The 17,234-nt window shown below is 38.6% G+C and overlaps 1 protein-coding gene across 1 annotated transcript in view; it reads right to left on the bottom strand.

Annotated features, from left to right (window-relative positions):
- FRK (fyn related Src family tyrosine kinase) overlaps nucleotides 1-13,751 on the bottom strand; it is a 55,306-nt gene extending 41,555 nt beyond the window's left edge. Inside the window, exon 1 of the mRNA XM_065834074.2 lies at nucleotides 12,895-13,751. Within this exon, the coding sequence (XP_065690146.2) occupies nucleotides 12,895-13,325 (431 nt within the window). The 5' untranslated portion in view covers nucleotides 13,326-13,751. The remainder of the gene's footprint in view (nucleotides 1-12,894) is intronic.
- Nucleotides 13,752-17,234: the final 3,483 nt, after the last annotated feature.

The following is a 17,234-nucleotide window of genomic DNA, read 5'->3' as shown; positions in this document are numbered from 1 at the left end:
TTTTCTGGAATACATAACATGTATAAAAATTTACATTCAGTAATATGGAGTGTGTACCACTGTTACAACAGAGGTAATCCTCTTGGGAATAAACATAGCTGAGCTACCACCAAAAGCAGGCAAAACTTTTGCTACCATATATTTTTAGGAAGATAAGAAATTGCAGGGTTTTGACAGAAACAAACAAAAAAATATTTATACTACTAGACTCACGGACCAGATTTACCACATTTATATTGCATAGTACCTTAAGAAAAATTGTTTCAATTTACTGCTTGTTGAAAACCTGAATCTAATGCTGAACAGTAGCTTACCCTACATGAGCCCCATGACAGCAATGTAGCTGTAGAAAACACGTGAAACACCTACCTACCAAGGCAGATGGGCTTTGTGTATACCTGAGACCCAAAAGAGACCCCAGGTTGCACTAACAAATGTCTGCAGGATCCCAGCTGAAGAAGCTGCAGAAGAGGGCAGCAGACGTGTCAAAAAGGACTTCAAGCCTCTAAAGTCTGTTTTTGTCTAAGAAATAGCTCTGTTTTGTGTTACTCAATTGTTTTTGTTAGAAATAATAAGCCGTTCCATAAAGAAAGGGCCTGTCAGGGCTTCAGGGACTTTTACAGTAAGTAACTGTGTGGGATTATTTGGATAAGGTAACATTCAACAATGAGTAAGTGTGGTAAAACCCACCACAGAAATAGACATTTCCTCTTACAGTCTAGAACAAATTTACTGTCTTGAAAACGTAAGCACAAAGATTACTTGGGCATTAGCCTAAAAAATCTGTGACACACTGTGCATAAAACATTTCAGTAAGTACTTCAGTAGGCCATACCTGTACTGTCATGTGATTCTGTTGTAAGGGATTATGCATAATTAATTTTTCAGTAGTTGATAATAGCACTTGACTGTGCTGCAAACACGGAAATGAATTTTCTCTGAGTCTGCTTCAGGATGGCAAACCATTGCACCTTTGGCTACTCTTACTCTACAGTGATTGGGAAGCGACTATTTCACCTGTAGGGACAGCACTAAAAAGACTAGTGCACCAGCTCTGTAGATTAGTATAGCTCATCCAATACTTGTTTCTTTGTACAATAGGAATAAAAGATAATAAAGCAGCCACCAAATCACAATCAGTTAGAGTTAATTTGAGGAAATCTCCATAAATATATCTCATCCTGTAAGCTTCATTATTTCATAATTAATTTCAACATTTTCATTCATTCTCCACAATACTGGTCATCTGCATGTTGTATTATTTAATCTGCTTTAAGGTTCTTCTTCTATAGGAGAAAAGTCATATTCTATTATTTTTTTCTGTGGTGTTTTATTTACATAAATCCCTGATATTCCTCCAACTTAAGAGACTAGAGTAAATCATCAAAGTTTGTTCCCAGTAGTGGTTTTGTACCTGGATAAAGACTTCATTGCATTTAAAACTTGTCCTAAAACAGCATGTCTTTGGAGACAATAAAAGTCTGTCGTTGGCTTTAAAGGCCATTGATTTGGGACTTTGCTTGTGAAATATAGCCATATAATCACTCATTTAAAAAATAAAATAAAATTTGTTCCTCAGGCCCTACTTCTGCTGCACAGAGTCTTCCAAATAGCATTGTAAAATCTTGCGTCAGTACCTGCATGCATTTGTTAACACATACATGAACAAAAGTCCTGATATACTGCCATAATATACTCTAAAAGTAGCAATAACTCTGCTATTCATAACAACTGAGAAACAAAGTTGAAACCTTGAGGTAGTCTTAATGTTAGCATGGTACAGAGCACACTAATAACATCAATTGATTTAACATTAAGGGAAACTCAAAAGGACAAGAAAATGTTAAATCATATATTCGTTTAAACCATTACAGCTTCCAAAAAAAGCTCAATTGATTTTCTTGAGAAAATCATTCCTGAGAAATTGTTTTATTTTCTCACAGGGAAACTCAGCTTAGTAGAGAAGCAATACAGAAACCCTTGGAAACAAAAAGCTCCCCTTGGCTGCACAGGATGCTGGTGGCAGAGCAGATCTCTCCATCCATTTTACACAGAGCTCTCTCCTTGAAATTCACTTGAGCATGTAACTCCTTGGCCTGTTCCCAGCAGCCTGACCACACTTGTGCCCTCTGTCAGGTCAACTTTCAGTGGAGAACACCCACACCACTCCACCCCCAGGGGTCTTGGAAAGTCACAGTGCAGTCTGGCACCCTCAGGTGACCCCAAGCCAAACGATAGAATAGTTCACATGGGGACAATTTTCTTAACCAAATGGTCTCCCATTTTTCAGGGCAACCTGGGAAAGGTGTCACAATAAAGACACCTCTGACTTTCATAAGCGAAGCTAGAATCATAGAATCATTTAAGTTGGAAAAGACCCTTAAGATCATATAGTTCAACTACAAACCTAACACTGACAAATCCACATCTACACATCTACACATATTTTAAACACCTCCAGGGATGGTGACTCAACCACTTTGCTGGGCAGCCTGTTCCAGGGCTTGACAACACTTTCAGTGAAGAATTTTTTCCTAGAGCATACTCAGTTCTCTATCCCTGTGAAATCTGGGTATATTACCCGCCCAAGATCCACACACATGGTTTATTTTGCAAGAGATCACAACACGATGTCATAAAGGTATGTCAGTATCAAAGGAAGTTAAAAGTTTTAACTCTGTAGTAAGAACAAGATCTCATTTCCTCTTTGTTTGGAAGTATTCAGAAAACTAATAAGTATCTTTCCAAGCCAACCAAGTTGTCATTCTGGAACAGCAAAAAAAATCAGGTGACTTTTTATGTATAAAAATAATATTGGTTCATCCCTGTTAGTGGCTGAGAATATATACACACTTCTAAACATTCATGAATCTGTAGGTATATGGGAAAATCATACAGTAAAAGGAACAGAAAGCCAAGATTTTCCTTTTGAAGTAGGGGTAAAGGAGGCTGCTAGGGGGCAGTAGGAGCAGCTGCCTCCTCCAGCTGCTGCAGCCCAAGAACCTCCTGGCCAGCTGCCAGAGCCCGGCCTGTGGACCCAGGGACCCTGACCAGGCCAGAGGATGCAGCTGCCACTTTCCTGTTTGCAGGTTCAACCAGTGGTGAAGCTGAGCACACGCATCTCAGAGACACACAGACACATCCAGTCACATAGACTGATACAGAGAAGCCTTTGCCTGCAACAGCACACACATACAGGGCTCAGATGAGGGTTCCTCCTCTTTGGCCAGCAGAGCCAGAAGGTCATTACTGAACTATCTTTCTCTATCATCTCTATCTCTATATCTGTCTCTATCTCTATATCTTTATCTATCTCTATCTATACCTCTACCTCTATCTATCTATCTATCTATCTATCTATCTATCTATCTATCTATCTCTATCTCTATCCATCCCTGCTGCTCCCAAACACACACACATTTGAGGATTCCCCTTCTCAAATACCAGTACAGTCCCACTCTCCACCATGAATCCCTGCCCTGATCTCAGCCCATATTACCCTCACTCTCATCACACACACAGTGGTGGCCCCAACAGCTGGTTTTGAGACCCCCCCAGCTCCACCATCTGGCACTGAGACCCCACTTGCTCCAGCAGCTGACAGTATGGACCAGGGGGAAATAAGCTCCAACTCCAGTTGCTGGCCCAGTACTCAGTCACACCAGTACCCCTAGTAGTTGGGACTTGGCCTTTGCAGCACCCACACATGAGACAGAGGGTAAGATTATGCACAGAAATAGTCAAGAAAGGATTTAATGAGAATACAGGATGGAGTGCATTGACCAGACTCAGGGTTCATTCAGACAAGCGTACTGACCAGCCCTGGTTTACACATCAACAGTCGCTTTTACGCTCCTTTCTGTCTACCCCAGCTTTGTTCCTCCCTAATCCCTTTTCCCCAAAAATCACTTTGTCACTTGACATAGCCCCACAGACCCTCCTCCAACATCCTGGACACCTAGGTTTACATCCTTATTAGTTGCAAAGTCCGGGTTTGCCTACTGTTTCTTGATAGCCCATCAACTAGTGTGGCTGACCAGGTTTATTTCTGATTATCGTCTTTGTTAATACTAGTAAGGTCAGGTTTGGTGCCTGCGTGTGTTTGTCTCCCTCCATTTCCCTCCCTGAAAAACAAACATTCCCACAGTCCACACACCCTTATCAGTGAGTGTTACTTGGCAGGTTTGTCCTCATCATCACCTCCCTTCCCACCTGTCCCTCAGGTTGGTCCCTACATGTCCTTGTGTATGGCTTCTTCGACCAGATATCCTTAGAGGAGCAGAGAATCCTTCCATATACCCTCACAGAGAATTCCACTAAATTAAAACATCAATAGTTTCAAAAGGAAGATAGGGGTTTGTGAGTTCTCATCATTTCTGAATTTCATGGTATATATTCATTCCCACATGTGAGTCTCAGATATTTTTTTAATCTTCTTTTGTAGTGAGGCTTGAAAAGCGTGCTACCAAATTGTTTGTGCTATAAATTCAGAAAAATGTTATTAATTTTTCAGGAAACTAGCAATCTATCTGCTTTAATGAGAGAAAGCTAAGGGAAAATGTTTACCAAAATTACCACAGATAAATTTATAATGTAAAATAATAAAGATTACAGACTAGTCTGCATAGAAGTAATGAAAATGTCAATTGGTGCAATCCTTTCTGGAACCGTCATTCATTATTAATTCACTTCCTTGTTTTTCCAGTTTTCATTGATTAAGATTATTGCACCAGCACAGAAAAACTGTATTTCTATCTGTTTCAAGTGATAAAGCAATGTACTCATGATCAATATTTTGTCTGATCATCTGAAAAGCTAGTTCCAGATGAATTCTAAGCGTGTCTGGAGAATTGAAAACTGCAAAGATGTAGATTTCCATTCTAATTTCTCATAACTCTTATGGTTTTCTTATACAGTTATGAATGCCAACATTTAAGAAAACCGCCATGAAGAATAAGCTTAACCAAGAAGTTTAATATTTTATTTTTAAAGTTCTAACGCAAGAAGGGTCTTCAAATATATCCTATATAGCACTATTTAAAAATCACCAAAAATGCTTTTTCTTCTTACATGTAGTAATAAATACAGAATAATATTCTGTCTTCTTTTAAATAAGATTTAATAAATTACATTCTTTCTTTGCTATGTGCACATTGTTTGCATAACTTGAAAAGAAACAAAACATTTGATTAGAGAAAAACATCTGAATTCTGACTAATCATATCTTTTTCTACTAATCTGTTTTAAAATTAAAGTGCAAGTAAATGTTGTGTTATCTAAACTAGGCTATGGGAGGGCTGTATCATTATTGTAAGGTTTACACAGGCGTCTCTGCTGTAGCCTCATGTTAGAAGATAACGTCTGTAAGATAATAACTGCAAACATCCTGGGTTCAGTTCTACACCTTTGGTAGGAAGCAAAATGAACTGATGAGTTTATCTGTGAGGGTGAAAACACTGAGGTTTGCAGCCCAGGCTGACTCGAGTGCTTTAGGGTAGATAGGCCAGATACGTGTGGTCTCTAATGGACCAGGCGGGTGCATTTCACAGGGACCTGTGCAGTGCTGCCATCTCCTTTAGTGCCTAGTTGAGAGTTTTTAGGTTTTTGGTAGTAGTGGTTTTGTGCCTTTTTTGCTGGTTTGTTTTTGCTGTTGTTGTTTGTTTGTTGTGGGGTTTTGTTTGTTTGTTTGTTTTTATAACTCATGACTAGGCAATCATCAAGCCAGAAATAAAAAAAAAAAAAGTCAAACACTTGTTTAGGAATAGAAAACTTTCTGCAGAGAGGAGAGGATTTTTTGTGGTGCTTGGTCTTTGCCTGCAGACAGAAATAAAGAATTGTGCAGCGTCAACACCTACACTTTTGCCAAACAGACTTGACAATAGGTCTGTAATTAGACATGGCAGTGATGTACCCTCTGACATTGCTTATACAACAGTTCCAGCCTCTGGTAAAGTACAAAGGGAACAGATCAAAGAAAGTGGATGGGCCTGTGCACTTTTCATAAAATCCTTTCTGAAACAGAATAACGGGGCTAAAGGGGCCATTGGTTTGACCTCATAGGGTATCTCTAATGTTTTTATGGCTTAATCTCTTCAGTACAGATATGATCCTACACAAAGAAAGCCCCAAAGTCTTCTATAACCAACAGTGCTTTTTACATGTTACAAAATAATTCTTCACAGCGATACCTGAGTTTTGTTTAAAATCAGCCCAGCTTCAGGACTTTCTAGCTTTGTGGAACTGTTGGTATTTTCCAGTTCTAAAACTGCTCAGAGATCACTCAGCACTGCACAGCTCTGCATTGTCCTGCACAGAGACCTCAGAGACAGCTATTGAGGAAACAGTAACCATTGTACAATACCTGACAGATGTTTTTGCCAACAACATTGCTTAGTGCACAACACACTCCTACTGAATCTGAAGAAAAAACATCAAACAGGACCATTGAGTTATTCTGAGCAGCATGTACGTTTTATTTTTCTAAGAGGTACTGTAAAGGTCACCTGGGTTTCAGAATGCTGTAAGAAAAGCCAGCCAGTTGTTTGCAGGTTTTTCTGGCTTTCACATAATTCACTGTCAAATCTTTCATAACAGGGGTAATGGAAACTAGTATAATAATGATTATAATGTATAATATGTAACATACGCACTAAGTTCAAATAGACGAGGTAGGAAGAAATTTCTTTTTTTCTCCGAGTTTGAATAGACAATGTTGCATATTTAGAAAACCACATTGCCAGAAAAGAGGTGACTTAGATTAGACAAGTTTGCATGAACTGCATTGTTCATCTACAATGTCATAATCCCTTCCACCTTTCTGAGCAGAGGCACATATTTTCTGGACATGGGTATACACGTGGATGTGCAAGTACTGCTGGCACTTGATGAAATCTGACATTTCACAGTTCTGTAAACCATCACCTTTTGTGTTCAGCGTATCTTTGCATATTTAAGAAATCAACAGAAATGAAGACAAAGTTTGAGATGTGCTTGAAGACAGCACTGGAATGCTTAATCATGACTAAAGTCAAGTGATTGAACTAACAATTTTATTCTAGTATTCAATCATTTAAATTCAAAAGAAGTGTTCCAAAACACTCATGGCATTTCCAAACTTCGGGTACTTCAGATGCTGTGAACAGGTCAAAAATCAACACAAGCATAATCTTCAGGCTTTGCAATAGACATCATGTCTCACAGGGCTGTTTTACATGGTCTTAAAAGTATCAGCCTTCTAAAATTTGTGCATACATTTGTATGCACACACAAAAGGACATATATAAAGTATATGCATGTGCATACATAAAACATATTCATTGAAAGAAAAAATTGAATTTTTTACGGGTTAATGTACCAATACTTATAAAATACAGATTTTGGTGATACAGTAACCTTTTCTACTAAAAACTATACAAAAATAGCTTTCATACTTAACACGTTCCAAGAACAACTTACTATTATTTTGCATAGTCATGTTAGCTATGAACAGCTTTTACAAGTTCATTTCAGTACAAGAGTTACTGCTGAGTCTGGTGGTGTCCTCCAGAGTTTGTACTGTAATAGAGGAATTACGAGAGTGGGAGAGAAGGACCGCACTGAGACCACAGTGGATTACATTCAGTTTTCTGAGGTGTTCAGCAGAATCTAAGGTTTCACTTTAAAAAGATGCTCTAGAATTTTGGCTCTAAATACCGCTTTGAAAAATGACCCACATGAACCAAAGAAACCCCGTAAGTCTGATTTTGCAGAAAGTCTGAAACAGGTCAGCCCAGGGAATGCCTTATTGTTCACGTACAGAAACTCAGATTCAGTCAATGTGTGAAATAGTTAAAGATGAGTTAGGTCACAAAAGGTGAAGGAATTATTGAGACAGGCAAAAACAACCTAGAAGTCACTTCTGCTTTCAAAGGGTTGTTTAAAAATCTCATTGTGGAATTGACTGGTGATGTTTCACTGATCAGGTATGGTGCTTGGTTTCCACCAGCTGGGGAATACCTACATAAGAAACGTCTCTGAAATACAGAATGTTTCTGAAACTGGCAAAAGTTAAAAGCAATTGCTGTGATCTTCTTTAATCTAATCTACTAGGAATTTGTGTGAATTTACTTCCCTCAGCACAGCAATCTTGGGTCAATAATGTTGACATGAACACATGGAATAAAGCTGACGTTCAATAAACAGTCAACATGTCCATCAGCATGGCAAGCAAGAGTGCCTTCTAAGCACACTTCACCTTTCCTCTAGGAAAAAAAAGATTTCATGTCACTCTAACACTGTTTTTTTAATTATTATTATTTTACTTCATTAAAATTAACCATACAGCTGAGTTGTATTTGTTGTCCATAACAATTTTCACTATGTCACTTTCTTGTTTAGTTAAAACAACTGGCAATAATACAATAAGGGCAGGTGAACGTGTTACTACGGTTCTTGTTTATAGTGCAGAATAACAGGTACAGAAAGAGTACAGAGACAGGAAGGTCACGCTCCTTGCCAAGGAAATTTATATCTTTTAATCCAGATTTGTTGTTAGTTGAATTGCTCTTTCTGTTCATCCTTTCCTGGACATACAAGGTAAATTATGTGACCACGTCTTCAATTGCAGTTTTTGCTTTCCTTTTTCTAAATGTTATGTGTCTAAACCCAGAAAGAAGAGCATTCCAAAATCATGGGATGCAGCAGATCCAACCTCACTCAAACTTGTTTAGGAACTAAAAATCTATCTGGCTTGTGGTTTTGACTGCTACTTGTGTTGCACAAAGAGGTAAAGCACCAAGTGTTCTCACAGTTGCTGATTTATCATTAGCACAGTCTATGTCTGCTTTTGATCAGGTATTCAGTAAAATAACATTTTTTAGTTACAGATTTAATTCCTCATGAAGTGAAAGTTCACTGTACAACTATGGTTTGCTATACAAATGCTTCCGCCCCCATATCCCCCCCTTGTCCCACCTATCCCAGGTGGGGCCAGGAGTGCACACCTGCCTCCAGAGGCACTGGGCCCAACCCCTTCACAACCGCTCCACCCTGACAGGGGAAGTACTGCAGGTGCTAGAAATGGTCAGCAGTGAAAAGGTGCTTTACTGGTAAATACAAAAATGAAGGGCCTTGTTTCCTCAGTTTGTTTCCTCAGCCTTCATGGTAGCAGGTGAGTATTTCTTGGATGTGTTTAATCTTTTGCAGCATATATTCTGCAGCAGGCAGAACCAAATCCACGGATTTACCTTTTCCCCTCCTTCCCCTAATCACACAGAATGTTAGTGATTTTATCCAAGTAATTCACACTGGAAGGGATCAATCAAGCCAAAGAAAGCAACCAAGAGAAACTTTTTTGAAATATCATGCACAAATAGGAAGTGTTTCACTTTTGGTATAAGTTAGTTACATTAGATAATATAAATGTACTAACAAAATATGATACAAAAAAAGTGTGCCTTAAATTTTAACATACAATTTCTATTAATAAACTGAGGAAAGCAACACAGTAAAGAAACCTCATTCTTCCTCTGTTGTGCTGGAACATTCTGATAGCCAAGGATACACAAAAATTCCTTTTGTTATAAATAGTATTAATTTATTTTTTTGTTTTCCCCAGAATGGAGATAGTGCAAGTCCTTTCCGCCCTTTCATCCAGTTATTGATCCACCTTATCAGCACTACCTCAGTCATGTTGGAGGCAGTCAAAGAGACTTCTAGGAAGAAAAACTGTTTCTCACTTTCCTTTTTACTTTACTTCATTCTCGTTCTTACCAAGGTAAAGTTTAAAAAAGCCTTTATCCCTGAAAAAAATCACAGACACTTCAACTAGGAGACAAAATGGTATGCTGCAGCATCTGTAGAGAACAAGCAATTATCTTGCATTATCATCTGCCAGAATACGCAACACAGATCCAGATGGACTTACCAATCTATGACTGTCTCTGCAATGCAGATGATGTCAAAATGTTGATAAAAAAGGCCTAAATATATTTTCTTGTTAATCATCTTGAAGGCTACAGCCCAAATTGAAATGATTAGCAAAAGAAATTAGACAGCTCTGCATGCAGTTTTCAAGCATATATTGGCTAAATTTATGTAGTGGCCTTGTCATCTCTAAGTCATTTCATGACATGCAGAATATTTCATGCCCCTCTATCCCTTTGTTTAAGCGAATTTATGGGGCATCCATGCATGCACATGAATGTCAATTTTTAAAAAAAGTTTATATACAACGATGCTGAAATCAACTACTAAAGAAATAAGGTGAGTTTGGTTTTTCTTCCTAGACTTCCTAAGAGTCATACTATGAATCAAGTCTGTTTCCTAGAACAGTTTAGACAGTTTGTATTGATCTAATGAGTTGGAGATACAGTCCAGAAATAAGCTAAAATTCCCATTGTCTCTGCAGGCATGCAGAAGCTAGCTGGTGCTACGGAATGTGCCTTCAACTAGCTCACAGACCATTGATCAGCTGTGCTTGGCAAAGCATAAATAATACACTGTAAACACATGGTATATATACATCTTGGCAGGTGAACATGTGACAAAGATTGTAAGAGTTCCATTCTTCATCCATTCTATGCTATGACTGTAAAGGACTGATATAAAGGACAGAAGGATGCAATAAAAATTTTCCTTATTTCCAATCATGTCTATATTATGGCCATGAGCATTTGACCAACACTAAAGGAGAGAGCTAATTAAAATCAAAATAGAAAGATGACAGAATTTAAAGTTAAGGCAGATAATATGATTAAAGCACTGAATTTTAATTAAAGAGACATCAAAATAACTTTTGCCACACTCATTCTTTTGCTGCAGGGAAAACAAGGGTTAGTTCTTTAAAATACCACCATCACTATTGCTCTTATTGTTTCACTGCAATAACAGGTGTGAAATGTAGAGAGTGGGTGAAAGGGAAGCCTTGGAGGAAATCATAGCAAGGAATATTCCAGTTGTATATAAGTGAAAAAAATCCTTACCATAAGGATGAAAAACTTAATGGGAAGTGGCCCTAAGCAAATGGGTGTAACTTTATTTTGGGTATGTTTGGATTGGGACAACTGGTTCACCTGTCCTTCAAAGGTCCTTTCTAACTTAGTCTATGATTATAGGAAAGGATATTTGTGTGGCCTGACAGCAGGCAGTCTCTTATATTTATTTTTGTTAAAGATCACTAAAGCCAACCGACTTAGGAGGAAATCTGAAGAAAGACAGCATGTTTCGCCAGATCACTCTTGGTACAAAACTAAAATCTTGTCAAACATTTTGGAGGAATGACTTCATTTAAGCTGTAAAAGCTCTCAATTTCCTCCTCTGTTAACAATCTATAAAGCATAACCCTTTGCTGAAACTTAGTCTTTTTTAATAAAGGGAGAAAATTATGTTAAAAGAGTCAAAAAAAATAAAACTCATTCTGTAACAAGAATAAAACAGAGGTTATGCAACAATGTACTTGGCAAAGTTAACTCCATCTTTGATGCTGTAGGCATAGAAATATATGAGGGACCTTAAGAGCTGAGGCTTTGTTTTATAACTGAGCAAAATTACTTTCAAAGTGTTAACAGCAAGCAGAAATCTTAGATGACTTGTAATAAAACTAGTTCTTGAAGGAGAGCAAAGGCCAAGCTGAGTTGAATTAGAACCTACCACCATTTCTCTAGTGGTTCAAAAAATGCCCTCCCTGCAGATTAATTTCAGCAATTGGAGGAATTCTTTTGAACATGATCATTGAAAGGGTTGTCTGCTGGAACACAGAAATAAAAACAGTTGATCAGACTCCAGAAATAGGGTCTTCAGGTTAGAGAGGAATCTTACAGTTGCCCTAATATGCCTCTAGCACAAATCCTAGAGCTGATAAAAGACTGACGTAATCAAATCTGATCCAATTTTTCTAGCCCTTGGCAGTACAGTGGGCAGATCATATCAGAGATGGTATTTCAGGTCCAAATGAGATTTAACTGAAAAGCTGCAACATCATCCCTCTAAAGTCAAAATTAATTCTGAGGTTAATAATGGATGCCATTTCTGCTGTCTTTTTCCACACTGGTTATTTTTGCCAAAACATACCTCTGGAACTGCGGTCAGACCTACTTCAGCAAACGCTGCCTTTGATTGCAACACACATAAGTAACCCTTCATCCCAGGCTGACTCAGACTTTACTCACACTCACTAGGAAGCCAAGTAAATGATTTTGTGTGATTTCTGCTCTAGTTCTTAATATTAAATAAGATTGGACATGTTTTGACAGAGCAGAAAAACATGGGCTGCATAATTAAACTCTGTAAAAGTTTAACAATTTCAATTTGTACTCCGTTGCTATATCCACTCTTTTGCCCTTTGCAGTACATACTTCAATGGAGTTTGTCTTGAGAGTAGAGATTTGTTTCCAGAGCAGAAACAAATAATTCGGAGGAAACCATAAAAAACTTATCTGTTAGATAAATTGTAAGATGAGGTAAAGATGTAAACGTAACTTCCTGAAACTCAAATTAATTGATAACTTTGCAGCTGGTCAGGCTGAACACTGTTTGGGACAGGGGTCATATCTTTTCACTCTCTGGGAAACATCTGACACACACTGACTGTTATACAAATAAAAATAATGAACCACCACAGTGATATCCACCTGATATTCCCAGATGCTTCTTAAACAGGTGATTGGGGTATATCGGTGTGGGAAATTATTTAAACCAAATCAAAAGCCTCAACACTCTGCTTTTAATAATTTATTTTCTTGTGACCACAGTGTCTTTTTCTTGCACATACCAACTGGTGCTATCACCAGTAAGACCACCAGAAGTCGAGTGTGGCAGAATTACTACACAGAAAGATTAAAGGCCATAACCTCCTGTCCCAAATCTATTTAACCTAACAGGAAAGAGACTGTAGTGTGTGGTACATGGGGTACTCACGGCTCAGCTTCGATGCTCTGGTCAGGAGCTATGTAGTTGGCAGGGATGTAGCCCTGGAGCTTGCAGCCAGGACGGACTGACCCTGCTGGCAGGAGGAGCCTCGCGTACCACCAGCCCTCATGGGACGCATCAAGCACTTCAAGCTTATCCCCAGCTCGGAAGCTCAAGTCCTCCTCAGTGCGAGCCTCATAGTCAAAGAGTGCCACAAATTTGCAAATGTTCACCAGATGCTGGCCAGGCAGTGGAGGTAAAGGTTTTCCTTTTATCTCACTCTCTCTGTCTTTCTGTCCTGCTTGGAAGTCATGCTTTACCACAGCAATGTTGGCGAAGACTTGGCCACCTTTCTCATCCTGCTCACCATCTGTCTCTGAGAAGAAACATGGGAGGTAGGGCTCCAAACAGGAGCAGTGCTTCTGACAAAAGTTTCCCATCCTGTTTCCTCGTGCCTTCACCTATGTCTGCTTTTCTTTTGCTTTTCCCAGTTGCAATACTCTTAGATCAATTTTTGCAGCATCAACATTTTAGCTTTTTGTAGGATTTCTTCTCTTCCTCCTCTTTTGGGACAGAATGAAACAACTCTTGGCACAGCTGGGAGCTCCTCTCTGAGTCCCACAGAGAGCTCATTACAGGCAGCTCCTGGATCTGGAGTGAAACCTGAGTATCCAAATGCCGGAGCACATGTGCAGGGAATTTCTCACTTCCTCTTTGGAACAGGAAAGAAACACAACAGCTGCGCTGGGCTGAGCTCTGGGAACAACAAGGGAGTGTGGAGCCTCTTATTCCACAGCAAAATAATGAAGTCAGAACACGTAAGCAGGGGAGGCTTCTGAACTCCTACCGCTTGGGATGGGTGTTTTCTTATCTCAGGTGTAGTCCTGTCATATGATCAGCAGTGAACGTCTGTAAATTCTGTCTAGGTAATGATTAACCAAGCTAAACTGCCTGTTTCCTTAGCAATCCCCGACGTGGACAGCTTGAATATTTCTTTTTGTTTCCTGGTATGAGCTGGTTTCGGTTCCCGCTGGGAAGCCTTTGCTCGCCCGAGGCCGGCAAACACCCTCACCTGGAGCGCACCTGCGCCTTCTGCTCTCCCTCACACCCTGGCGCTTTCCCTGCTGAGCACCCGCCCTTCAAACCAGTCCTATGGCTTTTTTGTTTTCTTTTGTTTTGAGCTGGGTTTGGCACTTCTTAGAAGGAAAAATAAATCAATGGAGTTTACAGTAATACATCAATAGAATTTAATTCATTCTTTCCATAGAATTTAATTCATTCTTTATTCTGCATTTTAAGGAAACAAAGGCACAAGCCAAACAATTGCTCTAGTTGATCAGTTAATTATACAACCACATATAAAAATAATGTCTGTCTTCCAGTCACCAAGTAAGCCAATGAAACTAAGCTGACCAGTATATTTCCATTTGTAAAGCACCTGTAACCTAGCATGCAGACTGAGCATGGGTGTCTGGATCCAGATGCAGCAAAGCAGCCTGGAGAGGCATTGGCCACATCCCAGCAGTGCAGCACAAACTTTATAACAGCTGGAAAGCATCACAGCCTGGGGGACATGTAATGTTTGAAGCAGGAAGCACAGGAGATAGCTTGTCTGCACCATGTGGTGGCATTTCAATAAGAGCTAAACTCTTACAGAGAAGAGGTCAAACAAAACCCACACATGGACCTATATCTTCCTGGTGATAGACAAAACTGGCTCCCATATTTTCTTGGTCAGGACTAACTGCTGTCTTCCTAAGCATGTCTCTCAGCTGCATTTAGAGTTGCTGTCTTCTGTTGTTTTACTTTAACCAGAAAAATACCCAACTAAAAAAACAAAGCGACTTGCTTTCACCATGTCTCAGTCAGTTCTTTAAATGAGGAGACCAGTGGCACAGGCAGAAGCCTACTGATGGTCTAGGGACTGTGGGATGACAGAAAGAAGTCTCCACTAAAAGTTTATCACTATCAGGTCCACCTCCTCTGAAGAGGGATGTGGAACCGCTTTCTCAGTCCTTTTCTGTAATGTTGCAAAGGGGACTGAATAAGGGAGAAAGTCCCATGAACATTGAGTGACCACTAAACTTCATAATCTGTAGTGAACTGTTTAGGCCTAATCAAAAAAATGGCATGTTGATTTTGCAGATTATGAAAATTGTATTTAGTTTCTCAAGCATCACTGGAGATTTTTCCCCACAGCAACTGATGATCACTACTCAGATCAATAAGAATACAGATATCCAAGAGATAGTTACTTTTCTTAGGTCTGATAGTCAATATCCAAAGTCAGGAAAGGCCTGTGTTGAAAAAGAAACTATCTTAATTGATCTTGCTTCAAGAATTATCTACATTTATTGAAACCAGAGATTATTAGAAAAGCAGTTTTAAATAATCTGAATTTTTTCAGTTTGCATACTTGATAGTTTTTCCATAATGTTTTGTGGTTCTAGCAACTTGAGCATTAACCTGGCAAAGATTTGCACACACATTTACTGCACAGAATAGTTTCATCATGATAACGGAGCCACTGACATTGGACAGAATCAATTTCATGCATAGCTCTTTTCAAGATCAAGACCCATCTTTATACTCAAGTACCAATATACAAACACATTAGAAAGCTGGCTGCATTCATTGAGACCACTCAGATAAATATTTATAACTATAGCTAGAAAGGAGCCTAAGCCTGTGTGTATGAATATCTTATATCAAATAAACCCAGGCATTAAATTCATCTTCTCTCCCAATTTATGCCCCTGCTTGGCTTTACAAGACCAGAAAGACTTTTGCTGGAACAATCAATAACTATAAATCAGACTACTTTCCTCCCAACCAACTCTTCAGGATCAGTTCCATTTTTAAAAAACAGTAGACTTAAACAAATAACCATGAAATTCATTAATCAGATTCAAAACACTCCTCAAAAAGGGATAGGAGTGGGGTTGCTGAGAACGGCTGAGCAGATTCTTGAGCCCATGTAGGGCAAGACCGTGGCTGAGCTATGGTGGCCATGCTGCAGCAGTGTCTCTGCAAGGGGCTTTGTTTCCCACCCTGGTGACTTTATTGAGGATTCTCTGCATTTCTGAAAATAAAACAGTACTCTTTATGTTTCAGAGACTATATAATTTTATCACTGGTAAGAAAAAAAAAATGAAAATGTAATAAAAATGTTCTTGCCGGTTTTACTGGAAAAAATAAAACCTGACAAATCCCATAATCCTAATTTTCATGCTTGCAGTTTGGAACAAATAAGGATAATCATGCATATTCAGGGGCTTTTCAATATAAACTATTGTCTGAGCCCTCTGCACTGGTATACATATAATTTACCAGGATCATCTTTGCAGCACCTATTTCTGGTCTTAATCTACCTCTTTTACCTTGTATTCCACTATATTTTCTTTCTGCAAAAGGAGGCCAAACAGATCTGTACTGCTTAACTGGCCTTCTGTATCTTCACTTAATTAGTCTTGGATGTTAAGTATCAAACCAGAAATTGTCCAAATAAATAAGCTACTGGATGTAAAGTGACTGTGAAAGACTTAATCATATATATTGATTAATTTTATTAGCTAAAATGCTTTGAGAAGAACACAAGACTCTCACCTCATTCTTAGAGCCAGCAATAGTTAGGGAGAAAGATTAATTTATTATGACCAGAATGGCACATTTACAGTCTGGATACTGAAATTTAGCATTCTGGTCCTATACTATTAAAAATAAAATCATTAATATTGCAAGTAGTTTCTTGAAATATGCAACACCTTGAAAAAGGTGGATCATTTACAACCTGTGTCTGACAGGATCATATAAACTTAGAGTTTAGAAAAGGAAACAAATTATTCAATCAGGTAGTACTTTCCCCTTCCAACTAGGTAATTTTCCATTGCTTTTAAAATGTATTTCTTTGTTCCATAGAGAAAAAAGTCCACGCTGATGCTATAGGTTTGAGGATGGCAGATATCTGAAGTTACTTTTTATTTTTTATGTTGGTTAAAAAGTCATATATAAGTAAGACTCTTGCAAGCAGCCTTACCCCCGCTTAAAGGATTAATTTGCAGCTTTCTAAATCCATTAGATCAAATTCTAATTAACATAAAGTCAATATTCTTTAGGCTTTGTTTACAATACAATCATGTTTAAACATGGTGGTGAAGAATATTTCTCTTCATCGCCTGAATGGACAGAAAAATAGCTCGTTAATATGCTATGTTTTAGTAAGCCTAGTACAAACCTAAGCTGCAACACTGATAGTAATTGAAGTGATCTTGGAATGAGGTACTGCATGAACTAAGGTATCCGACTGAGCCATGTTAAATAAGTACAGATAAGATTTGAATCCATAATAT

The sequence above is a fragment of the Patagioenas fasciata genome, chromosome 3, assembly GCF_037038585.1.
Source record: "Patagioenas fasciata isolate bPatFas1 chromosome 3, bPatFas1.hap1, whole genome shotgun sequence".
Lineage (NCBI taxonomy): Eukaryota > Metazoa > Chordata > Aves > Columbiformes > Columbidae > Patagioenas > Patagioenas fasciata.
Note: the sequence above shows the minus strand (reverse complement) of the source record. Positions and strands in the feature narration are given on the sequence as shown.